The sequence below is a fragment of the Conger conger genome, chromosome 1 (assembly GCF_963514075.1).
Source record: "Conger conger chromosome 1, fConCon1.1, whole genome shotgun sequence".
Taxonomy (NCBI): domain Eukaryota; kingdom Metazoa; phylum Chordata; class Actinopteri; order Anguilliformes; family Congridae; genus Conger; species Conger conger.
Window position 1 is genome coordinate 58,427,757 of NC_083760.1, and position 16,648 is coordinate 58,444,404.

Genomic DNA, 16,648 nt, shown 5'->3' on the forward strand with positions numbered 1-16,648 from the left:
TTTATTTTTATCAGAAGCCGGCCGTACGTTGTCAGTGGGCTAACATCAGCAGACAGACAGTGCCAGAAATATTTTTAAAATACATTTTAAAATGTCATAATGAAAATTCGTAATTGACATAAAGAACGAAACAAAGGAAGGAAAGGGACAAAAAATCTTAGGGGCAGTATTACGATCGTGTCTGCTTGAATTTGGAGAGAGCTTGTCGCTGTAAGTTACCACCCTGAGACGAGTGTGTCTGGTCCAATTTATCCACCTCTCTCCACCCTGCTTTTGCTGTGCCTCAGGCAGTGTAACCAGCATGTGACACGCGTGACCTCCCGCCTGGTTCAGAAGATCGGAGCTGGTCGCGCGTCACTCTAGTTCTCCTCGAAAATTATTTTTTGAACCGAAGCGCGGCTTTTGTTAGAAAAAGTTGTGGTGAAAACCACCGCACATTCACACTAGGGAGTAAATAGCCGTGAGATGTGGAACCCGAACTAAATATGCCTATATTCAAAAATTACAACAAAATACGAAAATATTACGTCAAAAGATTAACAACCCACGACGTTGATATAGAGTACTACCCCTACATTGTGTAGCATAGGTCTACTGCATATTTCTATGCAAGAGAGAAATGCCTCAAGGCTGCTCTCGTGTCAAAATAGAGTGGCATATAGGCTACTGTTGTTCTGTTAACCAACGTAACAAAAATAACGGGGACATTATGATATACCAGACTGCAAAAAATATATATATCTTTCATGGAACAATGCTATCGCATGTGCGTGTCAAATCAAATTCGCCCAAGACAAACCATTTCGAACACAACATGAGCGCAATTTTTAAATTGCTTCCATGTTAAATATATTAAATCACAATCCTGGCTCTACTGTAATTAAACGTGCTAATACATTCATAGTCTCATAATTGCATCTCAAAATGTAGGCAAGGCCTCAGAACCATATATTTTTTTACCAAACCACTTCACGTCCACCTTAATGCTGCTGATAAAATTTTACAAGCACTTCAACCTTTCAGTTAAGTTAAATTACCTGGTCTATTGTGCAGGCCATTTTTAAAGGTGTGATTAGTTTAATCAAGGAGTATCATCAGCAAGATTATCAGGGACCAGGAGCCAGTATCATGAAGCCAGATAGCTGGATAACTGCACCGAGTAAAACCCGGAACAGGTCTGGTCTAATTAGGGTTCATTTTGCCATATTTTGGAGGGATGTGGGTTTTACTTAACAATACATTAGGTAAAACTCAGCAACACTGAGTTTGACGGTTCACGTGTAGACTAGCATACTGACAGCGTGGGTAGAAGCGTGTCAAAACACCACTAAATTAAGGTTTCAAATACACCATCAAAGCACTCTCCGTGGAGCCTAACTTGTTACTAAAGTCCAAGAAATTGCTTTTTAGAGCCAACTATTGCAATACAAAAATGAACCCCTTTTTTGCCTGCAAGACAAGCATAAATATGTGCAGGAGGTGATTTGCGGAGTAAAACCTTGTCTTTTTTTCGTAGCCTATCGATTGCCCTGTGAAAATTTCCATTTTTGGTGATAATTGAACTCGCGTCTGTCCTGCTTTTTGGGCCGTTATGTTGCCGTCGTTTTCCAAACTAGTCACCGCAGTCCAGCACAGAACTGCACTACAGAAGAGGCACATAGCTCTCGACTCTTTTTGTATTATTATTTTTTGGATACTAGTGACCGGCTCGTTAACTGAATGGACCACTAACTGCAATTTTCCGCGTCAATAAGATGGTCAAGTACCTTCACTAGCAACAGCGCAACTCCAGATTATTTAGCCTAGCACAAGTTAATGTACACAGGCAGTAACATAGCGTAGCTTTGTGTCTTGGCTATTTTTTTCGCGTTATTTTCGCATTCGCCCACATTAGTTGAGTGGTGTAGCTAGCTATTTGGGTAGTTTATATACAAAAGTCTCTGTCTGCTTGTGATGTGTGCTTACTTTGTCGCAAACTCGTGACCTGGTGTGGGTTAGGTTACGACTACGAGCAATGCTTTTAGCATTAGCATAGCAGCCGAACCAGCAGTAGCTCGGTTGTACTGCACCGTTTTAGCCAAACGTCACCGAACGCTATAATCCAGCTAAACTGGCTAGCTAGTGCTAGCTAATGCAGATAATGTTGGAAAAGAACGAGTTGTAATGTCTGTCCAGGCGTGTGTAAAAATACTACGGTTGCGAAGCTGTGCATATGTAGCAGTAAATTCTTAATTAAATAAAGATTTTTACATCCGTCTGAATAAGAATATTGCATAAATAGCTACATAGCCGTCTAGCTTAGTTTTTAGGTACTTCCCTAAATTCGAATCTTCATTGATTGGCGTGCCAGTGGTCCAACCATTTAAGGGTCTCATCATTAACGTCCAATAGGAATAGCATTGGGGAGGAACCTGTTTTCGCCAGGCTTGGGGAAACGACGGCAGCGCAGAGGCCCAAAAAGGAAGCCAAATGCTTCTCCGAAAAACGTTCTTTTATAGACTTTAGAGTATAAATAATTGCTACCGTCATTTCCGCCGAGTTTCTGAAACTATAAAATATGTGTAAATCGCCAGTACATTTGTTGTTTTAAAGTCTTACCTGCAAATACCCCAGCTCTTCCCGCGTCTCCTCGTTCTGCTCTTGCACACAAGCGGCGTGCCGTAGACCGAGTTGTACGTTACGTCCCTTGCTCCGCTTTCCACTCCCCCCACCCCCGGGGTGACAGTCGGCAGTACACGGACGTTGCATAGGGGTCAAAACAGGGTTGACTGAAAAACGTTATATGGAATGTGTAATATTAGCTTAAGTTAATTTATGAGTTTTGATATTTGTCTAACTCTACGGTTAAACTACTGGTACGTTATGTCTGCGTTTAGTTAAAAAGAATGCATTGACTAATCTATAGATAGCAGTCAAAGTGACTAGACTGCTTAAATTAGAAGATTGTGCAGTTTCCAGTTCTCAAAACCTGAACACTAAAATGGCAGCGATTATCACATTTTACCAGAACTTACTGACTATCATTGAACCTGATAGGATATACTTCTAGAATTTAATACATGTGTTCATCTGCCCCGAAAGTGCCTACCAACATTGATCCAAGCACAGAAGATTCTGCTGCAATCTTAACACACTTAACTGCACTTTTTACAGAAAACATAACTATCTGTTTACATCAAGGATGAGCAACTCCAGTCCTGGCAGGCCTGTGAGTATGCAGGATTTTGCTGCCACCAGTTTAGCCATATGCAGCATGACCAATTCACTCATAAATTCGACCACAATATAATGCTACAAGACAAGAACATTTATCAGCTGCTGTTTATATCTTGTCATTTAGTGGTTCTAAATGACAGATCATGTAAATGTTTGGGCTAAATAAATCATTAAGAGCAGGGCTTGGTCTGAAATCCCGCCTTGCCCATCCCTGGTTTACATGGTAGGGAGATCAGAAAATCATATAGCCATGAGTTAGGCCAAACTAATGACTTTTTCTTCTGTTACTTATTTGGTTACTTTTAATTTCATTTAGCTACAAGCCTTTCATTCGGTTTAAGGTGTAGGTGTAAAATTTAACTTTTCAACCAGCTTGTCCTAATCAAAATAATTTCCTCTCCAAGCCGTCTTATTTAGTTCAGTATGAGAATCACTGCACCCCTACTGATAGACAGGTGGACTGCATGAAACTAAATAAACGGTCCTGTGATAAATTATTGGTTCATCATACTCCGGTTTGCCTTCTCTGTCATATTTAAATGGGTTAACGAACTAATTGATACCTCCGTATAGTGATACATTAAACCTTTGCTTTCAGCACATTGTTTATTTTGCAATAAGTTTGCTAATTTTGCAAAGTGTATTTTACGGTACAGGAAACACAGCTAAAATCTTGCTGCTCTTGCTGTCTTTTCGGTTGCATGTATTTTGATGCTGTATTAGCACAGTCACACAATGAAAAAGAGTAGGAGTAAGAACTTAAGGTCAGTTTTTTCCTGTATGGTTAAAATAGATGTAGAAAATGTGTCATAAACATACATGTTATTCACTGCTATATATTGATTTAATGTACACATTTAACATACAGGTGGTTCATTATTTAAGAACTACAATTGGATTTAGGCCAATAGCCTGCACAATCAGCTAACACAAATTGAAATAAAGAATTGTTTACATTTGTTAAATTTGACAATACAAGCTAAATTGTTTAGTAGTACTGTATTTAGTGTCTTCTTCAAAGCCCGTGCAAATCATTTGTTGTTTCACCAAGACCTGGACCACCCCTACACCAGACCAGACACTATTTAGTTGTATGCTTTACTTGACGTCCAGATGACAACGTTATTTCTTCAAATAACACTAGAGGGAGCCAAAATCTAAATTTATGTTTGAACAGAATTTAATAAAAATAAAAATATTTTCCTCAATAAAAATCCAGATATAAACAGTTACTGTGCTTAGCTGATGCATAGTATTAGCACCATTAGGCTGCAGTATTGTGTAAAAAATAATAAAGACAAAGCTGGTTAAAATCACTGCAATCATGGGAAAGAGCCATGTGGTAGCAGGGTGTTAAAGGTATAGTTCACTCTCTGGGGTATTTTAGATATTATTTAAGATTGAGAGTACTTTTTATGTAATTACATACTATTTATCTGATAAACAGCCAACTTTACAATGGCTTGTGCATATTCTTGGTCAGTGGTTCCCAAAACTCGGACCTAGAGTACCCCTATGTATGCTGGTTTTCGTTCCGACCACAATAGCTATCCAAGAATATTAACAAGCTGTTAATTTTTCAAAATTATGTGCTCTTCATGTTTAGAGGGATTACTTACACTTATATTTTCTGTGATGCATACCAGAAATAATACAATTATTGTGTTCATTTTGTGCTATATTGCAAAGAATGCATACATTTTGCACAAAAATTGCATAAAAGTAGTCTATTATTTTCACTGATCAAATTAAAGACTGCAGTGAATCAGTTGGCTCATAACTGGTGAAGGTGTTGACACCTGATGCCAAAAGTAACCATTTGGACGGTTAATGAAGAATTTAAAGACAAGGCAGGTGATAACTAGGCAAACCTGGATTGTGTTGATATGTTTAAGGAAACAAATGAAATTAAACGTATGTTCAACTACCTAATTCTGAGCCTATTACTTAGTCTTCTGTTGTAATTGTTTAAAAGATGATGCAGTGAGCATGGCCATTTTATTCTTCATGCCATTGCAAAGCTATTAAGCACCTAATTAAGAAAGATTAACAGCTTATTAAAATTATTTGATGGCAATTGGGGTTAGAACAAGCCAGCATACACTGGGGTACTCCAGGACTGAGCTTGGGAACCAGTGTTCTAGGTTTTGTGATCGAAAGCAAGAAAATACATTTCAGGTAAATCCAAAGTAGCTTGTAGTCTGAGTTCTTGTTTCCAGAGGCTGAGCATATCAACAGATTTGTTTTAAAGTGTCTATTCACACCACATAAATATTCGATTTTATTTTATGTCAGTGGTTTCTGTTGCAATCAATGTAGAGATGCTAAAATAGCTGTGATAGGCTCATATCTGTCTTGGTTATCAGTCGTGGTGCTAAATTTTATGCAAATTGAAGCCGGGCTACAGCTTGATGCATCAGACAAGGCACAATATAAAAGTATGATTTTTTTTATTTATCTAGAAAGACTGAACAGTCATGTTGGCTATTGGGTTATTGTTTCCGAGTTGGTGATAGCATGTCTGAATAAGCTTTTTAGCTTCTTTCTCAAAGTTAAGTTTTAAATTTAGAAACAGCCCGGTTTCTGGAAGAGGGCTTAATGTTGGAAACAAGTGGCCCCATAAATGACTGGTTTTATCTGATTCTCCTGAAGGAATCGGAGCCATCCGTTTGAACATCAGCTAACATTCATGGAACGTCGACAGCTTTCTAAAATCAATAGGTTTAGCTGACAAGTACAGTTGAGTCTTGACTTGATCAAAATAGAGATGCTGTAGATGCCGGACTTGAAATGAGCAGTTCATGTTCGAAAGCCTACCAATTTGTCTGAATTAAAGCTAAAATTCCTGAGACTGATAACAAATAGGACGTGTTTGGTTGCAATTTGTTCTGCTAAAGGTAGTGCTTATTAAGTTTAAGGGGGAAATTACCATTCCCTTTGACAAATATGCAATAATAGAGTAAATGAGGAAGGGGGCAAATACTTTTTCAGGGCACTGTACTAAAACTGAAATAATGCCTAAAACCCCTGAAAGTGAACTGGCCCTTTCAAGGTTGTGATGCTGAAGAGGCAGTAGGACTTGTTGGTCTTGTTTTTAGCGACCTTCTTTGAAACAAATGGACAGAATTGCTTGTGACATTCATTGGTCTTTTTGGAGCTTGGAGAGTTCGTAAAAGAAGGCAGCGAAGAGCTTTGTCCCTTGAATGAAGTTGTACCTGTGAAGGAAAAGGTCATATCTGAGAACAGTCTGATAGGATCCTTAAGGCAGAAAGTACAGGAGTAATACTATCACATTGCTGCAAACTGCCAAGAATTACACATCATAGTGTGTGTAGTGTATTATGATTAGCTTCCATAATGCTGTTTTCAGTGACTACCTAAAAATACAGCAGCTTTGTTTCACTGTATTCTGTATTCATAATAGCAATATAAATGCAATATACTCTCCAGTACAATCTGTGTACATGGTATGAGATAGAGTGACAGAGTTGTCACCTGACCTGCTGATCTTCTCATTCTGAGAGTGCTCTCCATCATCATGCCCACCAATGGGCAGCATCATCACTCTCTTCCCCGTCACTTCCTGGAAGTTGTTGGCAATGGGAATTGTGGATCCTTCTCGGATCAGTTCTGGCTCCTCACCAAAAACTGAAAAAAAAACAGGGATGCCATCAATTCCATTTCTGTCCAGCCAATGTGCAAAACCAATATTCATATTCTCATATGGAGACTACAGCCCCCATATTTTGGGTTATATGTTAAACTTAGCGGTACTTGCAGTACTTAGCTGACAATATTACAGTAATATCATTTTAGCACTTATTTTTACACTGCTACTGTCTCGAAGATTGTTATCTTTTCTGTCGTGGTGTTATTCTAATCTGTAATGCAGCTTTTGTCGGTTTCTGAAGGTAGCAACATTTACTAAATGAATGTCATTTATTTACAAAGTACTCTGCTGCCAGTAGTGACCATGACAATTGAAGATAATGTATGACTGACCTAGCTTTCTGCTGATGAAACTTTTGCATTGGAAATGTAAATTGAAGATGCCATTTACACAGCTAAAGCCATCAATAATAAAATGGCATTTATAATGAGATTCAATAATGAAACCCACCCAATTTAACTGCCTTTCGCCCAGCAATATATAGTGGGTCATTCAAGTTGGCCACCCATGGCTTGGCACTCACAGATGTGGTCACCTTCAGGCTGTTTGGACTTTTCTGCTTGGCAAAGACCTCCTGCAGATGTTCTTTGACCTGTTATGTTTTAAATGAGAGAAACACAGTGGAAATCAGGTTGGCTCAAAACTCTGGGAAGCAGGCACTTAAGTAGAAATACTTAGGTAATGATGCACAGGAAAACCATCTATTTAAGCTTGTTTGTTATTTTTCACATTTCAGAGGTAAAGGCTCTTGTCTCTCGCTCATTTCCCCTGAAATACACTTTCTTTGTTAAAGGTTATGTATTTCTTGGAGATTATAATCCTTTTCTGGGTGGTTTGATGCATTAGTTTTCACCTGTCTTTCCACCACACTTGGCTCCATGTTCGGCACCTGGCGGATGGAGAACTTCCCAATTACACGTCGGGGGATGACTGTTTTTGAGCCTGAATCAGAGAATGCACCCTCGATTCCGTGGATGGACAGCGATGGGTAGCGCCATCGAGCCATAAGGATTTCTTCCTAGCAAAGTCAAACGAAATGTAGCATCAGACACTACCAGTACGCTGTTTCCTGTCACCAAAAACATTGTACTTTCCTCAATCTCCTCCCCTCCTTTATGGCAGTGACAGAGACATACTGTATATGTACCTTATTGTCCTGTAAGAAGCTCTTGACCTCGATCGCTTTCTTCATTTCCTCAATGTCGAAGTGAATGTCCTTGTACAGCTTCTTCTCCTCCTCTGTCAGCGGGGCCACAGACTCATTGATCCCGGGGACGAGGATTTTCCCTGTGTGGTCCAACAGGCTGCCTGCCAGGGGCAGAGACAAGGGAAATGTCAATCACACAGTCTTATGTTTGTATGTTCTTATGCAGCTGATCTTACCAAGTAAGGCTATCATATCTGTCATGGGCTCATGGACGGACCCTCCGAACACTCCGGAATGCAGGTCTAGCTTCGGACCCTCCACCTGCAGTGAACAGAAATCATCCCATCCTGTCAGCTTGGCGAACTTGTATCACACTGTGTGCACGCATTTAATCTGGGTAGAGTTCAAGTTTTCAATTAAGAAATGTGATGCACAAACAAACAAAAAATGTTGCAGATCAAATATGAATCAATATTCAGCAACTTATTGCTTATTTCCCACCTCAGTTATTTTTAGAAACATATTTCAGTCGCTTGTTTTGGAGAAAAAAGACAAAGTTTATCAAAGGTCCGCTATATTATTATGTTTTGTCAAAAACAAACAACCGCAGTCTACCCAGTCAGGTATCACTCGTCCCTTGTTCTTGATAATCCCATTGGCCACCTAAAGTAGCGTATATACTGTTTTCGGACATCTTCATTTAGGACAGTTGTCTGAAGTTAAGTGCGTTTGTTGAATCTGACGTGGCACACTCGTATGAACCCTTTGTTTGAAAAAGGTAAGAGAAATTTATGATAAGAATATGAAAATATTCTTGTTGAGGCCCATTCTAACTAAGTATCAAAAGCATTTTTAGCCTGAACATATTTTCTGCTTGTATATAGATCTATTGGCTGTTCAGAGGCCATTTCAAAGTCACGCCGCTACATTTGAGAAACCTCCACTTGGCCAGCAGCCATACCACCATGCACCCTGCTCCAGCCAAATGGCTGAAGCTAAGCAATTGTGGGCTTGGTTAGTACTTAAATATGATACCACCAGGGAAAACTAAGTTGCTGCTGGAAGTGGTGTTGGTGGTTCATTACTGTGCTGTAGGAGACAGTCACCAATGTCCTGGTCATTAAAGATTCCATGACACTCATTGCAAAGAGTAAGGTGTTCACTGATGTCCTGGCTAAATCAACATGGCTACTGATTTGAATTGGCCATAAAATAGTTTTGCCCACCTCAGCTGATGTGTGATGAACATTCTGGTGCATCATGTCTGCTGTACATCACCAAAGTGGATGCTACACATTGGTGCGGGTTGAGGTTTCCCCCTCATCACTAAGAAGCGTTTTGAGTGTGAGAAATGTGGAGGGGGGGGGGTTGCAGCAATGAGTCAAGCGTGTAAATACAGTTGAATTATAAACCGGAGAAATATCCTTCAAACTGGGATGGATAACTGCATAAAGAAGATTGTTACCTCTACAAAGAAGTAGCTGCTGCCCCTGGTGCCGTAGGTGAGGGCTGGTTTCCTGCTGACCCACACGTTGTCGGAGATGACAATGTAGTCCACGTCAGAGAAGAAGCTCTCGTTCCGCTGCCTGGTCAGCTCATCCAGACCATCTGAGCCAATCTCCTCCAATCCCTCAATGATAAACTTCAGGTTCACCGGCACCTCCTGAACCAGATATATCAAACCATCCACCAAGAAATCGATCAGTCTTGTATGATTTGTATGAAATGCTGTGCATAGCTGTACATATAGGGAACTGTGGTGAGCAGAACCTGCTTGGTGGCTCTGTATGTCTCCACAGCATGCAGCCAGGCCAGGACCGGACCCTTGTTATCTGTGGCCCCCCTGCCATACAGATTACCTGTGAAAAAGAAGTGACATTACTGGGCTATACATCCATCTAGACACCTACATCCTTCAACTCACAAGTAGTAGCCTGACATCAGAACAATAACATGGTTATGCAATCGTATTCCTGAATGGTAAATTTATAGGTTGGAGGGACTTTAGGCGCACCACTTAAACAATTCAGATGGCATCCTGGAGCCATCTCTTCTCCAGGTAAATGTTGAACATGTAGCCGGCCGTCCACATGATGTAAAAGAGAATTGCACTCATCGGACCAGGAGACCTTCTTCCATTGCTCCTAGGTCCTGTTCTGACGCTTAGGTGCTTCGATGGTGGACAGGGGTTAGCCTGGGCACTCTGACTGGTCTGCAGCTATGCAGCACCATTTGCAGCTGGGTGCAATGCATTGCGTGTTATGACACATTCTTCCCGTGACCATCATTAACATTTTAGTGGCCCTCCTGTTGGTTTGGACCAGACAGGATAGCCTTTGTTGCCCTCGTGCATCAATGAGCCTTGGGCACTCAACCCCCTGCTTTCAGTTTGTGGTTTGTCCCTCCTCAGACTACTTTTGGAAGGTACTCAACACTGTTGGCTGGGACCTTACAAGCCTTGCAGATTCGGAGATGCTTCGACTGAGTCATCTGGCCATTGCAATTTAGCCCTTGTCAAAGTCTTTACGAGAGCCAACTGTTCATTTACCGTCTATTATATCCTAAATATTGACATGTGCCATGGTTATGAGATGATCAACATTATTCGCTTCATCTGTGAGTGGTCATTTATGAGTACCCTGGGTAAGCACATGCTATATGTCAAGTGAATAAAAATTGCTATCTGATTGCTAAGTTGTTAGATTTCACTTCCTTTTCCTTCACTTCCATTGGTTCAGTTCATTTGTGAAATCAGGTACCCCTGCACAAGACCACTGAAATGTTTCTTGTTGCCTGGTTCTCTCAGTTAAAACTGATGTTTAAACCCCTAGTTATCCAATGGAATTAGCCTTAAGAGTTTAGTTCGGAAACACTGCAGAGCAGAGAGAATAGAGAGAATGAAAGAGGGCACCGTTGAGCTCAGTCAGGGTATAGGGGTCAGTGGCCCAGCCATCCTCCTTCTTGGCAGGCTGGACATCCACGTGGCCGTAGATGCAGAGCGTGGGTTTATTCAGGTCCCTCTCAAACTGCGCCAGGAGGACAGGCGGCCGAGCCAAAGACTCCCCGTCTGACAGCTTCCACCGAACAAGGTGAGCAGAACAGGGGAAAACAGACAAAAAAGATTTCATAAGCTCTAAATAGTGTGGAGCTATCCTGTTTCATCAGCAACATGCTGATGAGAACCAACCACAGGGTTTCATGCAGAGAGCAGTCTTATGCTCAAACACATCAGTTACTGACCAGGCATGGTAGCCCCACCCATTATAAGGCTTATGAGGCAACACATATGTCAAGGAACTTGGCCTCAGACTGCGAGGTTTAAAAATACAAAACAATGGTTCGGTGAAAGAGCAGAACAAATCATTAAATCTTCCAGTTTGTAAGCAAAGGCATCATGTAAATTTATGGGCTGACAGTGCTTTAAGCATAGAACTGTAATTTAAACAAAACCAGTTGGACAAGACAGTGAGTCAAAGTTGTTTTATCCACTATTTATGAACTTTCTTACAAGACCCAACTTTCTGCCAGATTGCTTTCATATTGCAAAAATGTACATGTCTAAGGTTGTTAACATTTCCAAACTCTCGACAGCTAGATGGTACTAATGGAGATTGCAGAAGCGTAATTTAATACTTTCGCTACAACCGGTTTCACTGGTTGGGTGTGGAATCAACAGCCTGCCAACAGACAGCCGTTTGATCCCAATTAAATAGAGGAATGGTGGGGTGAATGCATAGGAATACTGCAGTGTGAAGTTGTGCCATACCTGCTGAGTGCCTATGTCAGCAAACTCCACCTGGCCTCCCATCTCTTTAATCTTGTCCGCAGTCATGTTGAGGATCCTGTGGATATCACCCCAGTGCACCCGATGACTAGAGTCACTCTTAACGGCCACCCACTCTCCTAGCCTCTGTTGGGCAGAAAAAGGCATGCTCTCAGGTCTGCTATCCCTCTCCCTCCATCAGACAATCTGAGTCACTCCTGATACAGTCTTCATATCCACATACAGTATGACTACCAGACGTCTTCAATAAACAGGCTAGCATCAAAAAAGTTCTCTCTCTCTATCTCTCTCTGTCTTATTGCCTTTGTGTAAAGTATTACATTGGTGATACAGTCGATGGAAATGGAATGTGTAATTACAGCTTGGCCTATTAAATGATGCACATTTCATAGGCAATCACAATGTGAAGGTGTCTTGCATTAGATAAATGATGTAAGATGGACAGGATACAGTCTATGGACAGAAATGAACTCACAAACCCACAACCCAGGTTATCATCCTGCTAGACAGGATTTTATCACCATTGTGTACAATGAAACTAATAAAGAGCTAGGGTTTAAATTGGGTTCAACTCTGCCTCAAGTCCAAATCGCACCCTGCCTCCTTCAGTGCTACACTTAATATCATTGTTTATTCTCCCAGTAATGAAAAGTCAATGTGATATGCTATGAAATAGTGTACTATTAAATATTCTACATTACTTAAATTTGGTCGCATCTTTTTAATTTCTCCCCTGCAGAGGTTGCGCTAACTTTCACTTCAAAACCAAGAAACTTTCAAAACCAAGAAAAACCATGCAATTTGACCAGGGCTGGGAGCCCAAATTTCTGCATTCCACTGTATATGCATTTACATGCCCTCTCTCTCTCTCTCTCTCTGCTTTATTTTTATGGTGTTATACAGTGCCGCCACAGCAATAAACAGGCAATCTCTCAGACACAGCTCTCTCTCTTTCTCTCTCTCTGTCTGTCACTTTCTCTCTCTAGTGTTGTCAGAGCAACGGTTACAAATGGAAATATGTGGAAAGGATATTTCCTATCTCACCTGGACAAACTCATTCTGGTGTTCATCGATGTACAGAAACAGAGGATCCAGCACTGTAGATGTTGGCAAGGACGAGGAAGAAGAAGATGACAGATGAAGGAGCATGATGACAGCCAAAAGGATCTCCGCCTGCCATAGAAGAAATAAAAAAATGAGCCAGCCAGAGGTCGCTAGAGACAGAAGGTGGTTCTTGTCTGCAGTCTCTCCTATGATAGCCAAACAATGCTGTGCCCAGAAGTCATTGTTGTTCTTTTATATTATGAGTGTTACTTCAACACTGTATGTGGTCTGTCGAAGCTGTAGCCAGAGGCAGCTCTGAATGTGTTAGGTGGAAAAAGCTCAAAGCTCACTGCCGTTGGAACACACACCCTGCAAACTATCCTTTGTCATAAGAGAGACCACGCCCAGAAACAACCGGTTGTGGCAGGCAGCCTGAAGAAATTAACAGCTGGTCCACCTAGGGGACCAGGGATTGGCATTCCCCCAGAAGCCCACAAACTCCAATGGTTACTGGAGGTATTGCAGCATACAGTGGTGTGAAAAAGTGTTTGCCCCCTTCCTGATTTCTTATTTTTTTGCATGTTTGTCACACTTAAATGTTTCAGATCATCAAACAAATTTAAATATTAGTCAAAGACAACACAAGTAAACACAAAATGCAGTTTTTAAATGAAGGTTTTTTTTATTAAGGGAGAAAAAAAATCCAAACCTACATGGCCCTGTGTGAAAAAGTGATTGCCCCCCCCTGTTAAAACATAACTTAACTGTGGTTTATCAAACCTGAGTTCAATTTTTCTAGCCACACCCAGGCCTGATTACTGCCATACCTGTTCTCAATCAAGAAATCCCTTAAATAGGACCTGTCTGACAAAGTGAAGTAGACCAAATGATCCTCAAAAGCTAGACATCATGCCGAGATCTAAAGAAATTCAGGAACAAATGAGAAAGAAAGTAATTGAGATCTATCAGTCTGGAAAAGGTTATAAAGCCATTTCTAAAGCTTTGGGACTCCAGCGAACCACAGTGAGAGCCATTATCCACAAATGGCAAAAACATGGAACAGTGGTGAACCTTCCCAGGAGTGGCCGGCCGACCAAAATTACCCCAAGAGTGCAGCGATGACTCATCCAAGAGGTCACAAAAGACCCCACAACAACATTCAAAGAACTGCAGGCCTCACTTGCCTCAGTTAAGGTCAGTGTTCATGACTCCACCATAAGAAAGAGACTGGGCAAAAATGGCCTGCATGGCAGAGTTCCAAGACGAAAACCACTGCTGAGCAAAAAGAACATTAAGGCTCATCTCAGTTTTGCCAGAAAACATCTTGATGATCCCCAAGACTTTTGCGAAAATACTCTGTGGTCTGACGAGACAAAAGTTGAACTTTTTGGAAGGTGTGTGTCCCATTACATCTGGCGGAAAAGTAACACCGCATTTCAGAAAATGAACACCATACCAACAGTAAAATATGTTGGTGGTAGTGTGATGGTCTGGGGCTGTTTTGCTGCTTCAGGACCTGGAAGACTTGCTGGAACCATGAATTCTGCTGTCTACCAAGAAATCCTGAAGGAGAATGTCCGGCCATATGTTCGTGACCTCAAGCTGAAACGAACTTGCTGCAGGACAATGATCCAAAACACACCAGCAAGTCCACCTCTGAATGGCTGAAGAAAAACAAAATGAAGACTTTGGAGGCATTTCATGCTCGAAAACCCTCCAATGTGGCTGAATTACAACAATTCTGCAAAGATGAGTGGGCCAAAATTCCTCCACAGCGCTGTAAGAGACTCATTCCAAGTTATTATGTTGTTGCTGCTAAGGGTGGCCCAACCAGTTATTAGGTTTAGGGGGCAATCACTTTTTCACACAGGGCCATGTAGGTTTGGATTTTTTTTTCTCCCTTCATAATAAAAACCTTCATTTAAGAACTGCATTTTGTGTTTGCTTGTTTTGTCTTTGACTAATATTTAAATTTGTTTGATGATCTGAAACATTTAAGTGTGACAAACATGCAAAAAAATAAGAAATTGGGAAGGGGGCAAACACTTTTTCACACCACTGTATATCTAAAATCTGAAATATTGTCACACTGTAAATCACATTTCTTCTGAGCCTCATTAAGGTACACCACATAATCTGGTGCCAGAAACAGCCCCATAATCAAACACAACAGCCTCCATGAATAAATAAAAAAATCACATGTGGTTAAAGTGCACATTGTCAGATTTTAATAAAGAGCCTTTTTATACATTTTGGTTTCACCAGCAGTGTTTATGCATAGTCCCATGTTTGGGACACAGCAATGTTATGTAAATTAAAGTAGTCATATTTGGTTTTTTGTTGCATATCCTTTGCATGTCATGACTTCCTGATGCCTGTGACCTATCAACATCATCAGTGTCTGGATATCTTATTTTAAGGTCCTACAAGTGCACAGGTACATATAATCATGCACAACGCAGAGCAAGTGCTGCATCTCTATGGGAATTGGGGGGTGGTACTAGATTCAGCTGTAAATCATGCTGATACTGTATCGAACACATTTGATACAATAATTGTTTCTTTAGGAACATTTGGTGGTTTGAGCATGGTGGTTTGAGGCCCATTTGATACCTTGGATCCTTGATGACTTAAAGCCATTTAGCCAACAAATGTGTTCGATACTGTATCATCATAATTTACAGCTGAATCCAGTCCCACCCCCCAATTCCCATAGGGATGCAGCACTTGCTCTGCGCTGTGCATGGTTATATGTACCTGTGCAGTACTCTGTGCTGTGGATGGTTATTGTTACATGTGCAGTGCTCTACATGGTTATAGGTATCTTTGTAGTGCTTGTTTGCATTATCTAGAATATTATGTTTGTAATTATTCATATTTGTGTTTTTGTACGGAGGCTGTGACCCAATATGAACTTCTCTCATGTCTCTTCCATATGAGGCCTGACATTTATACTGACATCGCTGAGTTAGACTCTTCAGGTGAAAAATAAAGAGAGAAAGAGGGAAGGCAGAAGGTTTGACACCCTCACCAAACCACTTGACTACAGGTAGCTTGTTTATCTTTGTGAAGAGACCTTTTGGCTTAGCACATCTCAATAAAGGGTTTGACTAGCAGTTTAAGAGAAATTCTGATTTATTGGCTTCAGAAATTTACTTTGTCAATGTCTGCCATCTTCTTCAGGAAGGAATAAATACCAGACTGTTGTTTTGCCCCCCATTACAAAAATAACATCTCTTTAGCAAAAACACAAATCAGGAGCAGTATAAAAAAAATGTATGAAGAAAAACTTACCATGGCTGAATGTGGCTGGGAAGTCTACTGGTCTGGTTCTTTGCACTTTTAGTGAGTTACTGAACTTTAGTGAGTTACTGAATGCTTATGTAGTTTTGCAGGGAATGATGTAATGGGATTTATCATTGCTGAAGTACAAATATGCCCATTTGTGCCTGAAATGTACTGTGTGTGTCTGTGTTTGTATGTCTGAACTATTATTAGAACTTTTTGTTTGTTCAATAGACACATGACCACTGTACAAAATCAGTGATAAAATGCTGTCTGGCAGGATGACAACGGATTGTGGGTTCATGAGTTCACTTATTTATCTAATGCAAGACGTCTTCCCATTGTGAACACCTGTGAAATTTGGATCAGTCAACAGGCAAAGGTAACTATACAATGCATTAGTATATGCAACAAACTGAGACACATGATACCCACATAGCAGAACAAACAGAAGACTACAAAGCCATGTTTTCAGTGTCAATATGACTGTTAATGATTCAAT

General features: G+C 40.7%; 2 protein-coding genes across 2 annotated transcripts in view; both read right to left on the reverse strand.

Annotated features, from left to right (window-relative positions):
• The window catches only part of znf407 (zinc finger protein 407), a 211,842-nt gene extending 209,137 nt beyond the window's left edge, over positions 1-2,705 (reverse strand). The window contains exon 1 of the mRNA XM_061242262.1: positions 2,599-2,705. The gene's annotated coding sequence lies outside the window, so the exon portion shown is untranslated. The remainder of the gene's footprint in view (positions 1-2,598) is intronic.
• Positions 2,706-5,649: 2,944 nt separating this feature from the next.
• On the reverse strand, positions 5,650-16,269 carry cndp2 (carnosine dipeptidase 2). The gene is made up of 12 exons (XM_061251659.1): positions 16,156-16,269; positions 12,862-12,990; positions 11,800-11,943; positions 10,945-11,107; positions 9,804-9,892; positions 9,499-9,696; positions 8,270-8,354; positions 8,034-8,194; positions 7,740-7,904; positions 7,337-7,478; positions 6,717-6,864; positions 5,650-6,431 (listed from the first exon to the last, which is right to left on the reverse strand). Exons 1-12 carry the CDS (start codon positions 16,156-16,158, stop codon positions 6,356-6,358), a joined length of 1,503 nt encoding a protein of 500 aa, XP_061107643.1. The 5' UTR covers positions 16,159-16,269; the 3' UTR covers positions 5,650-6,355.
• Positions 16,270-16,648: the final 379 nt, after the last annotated feature.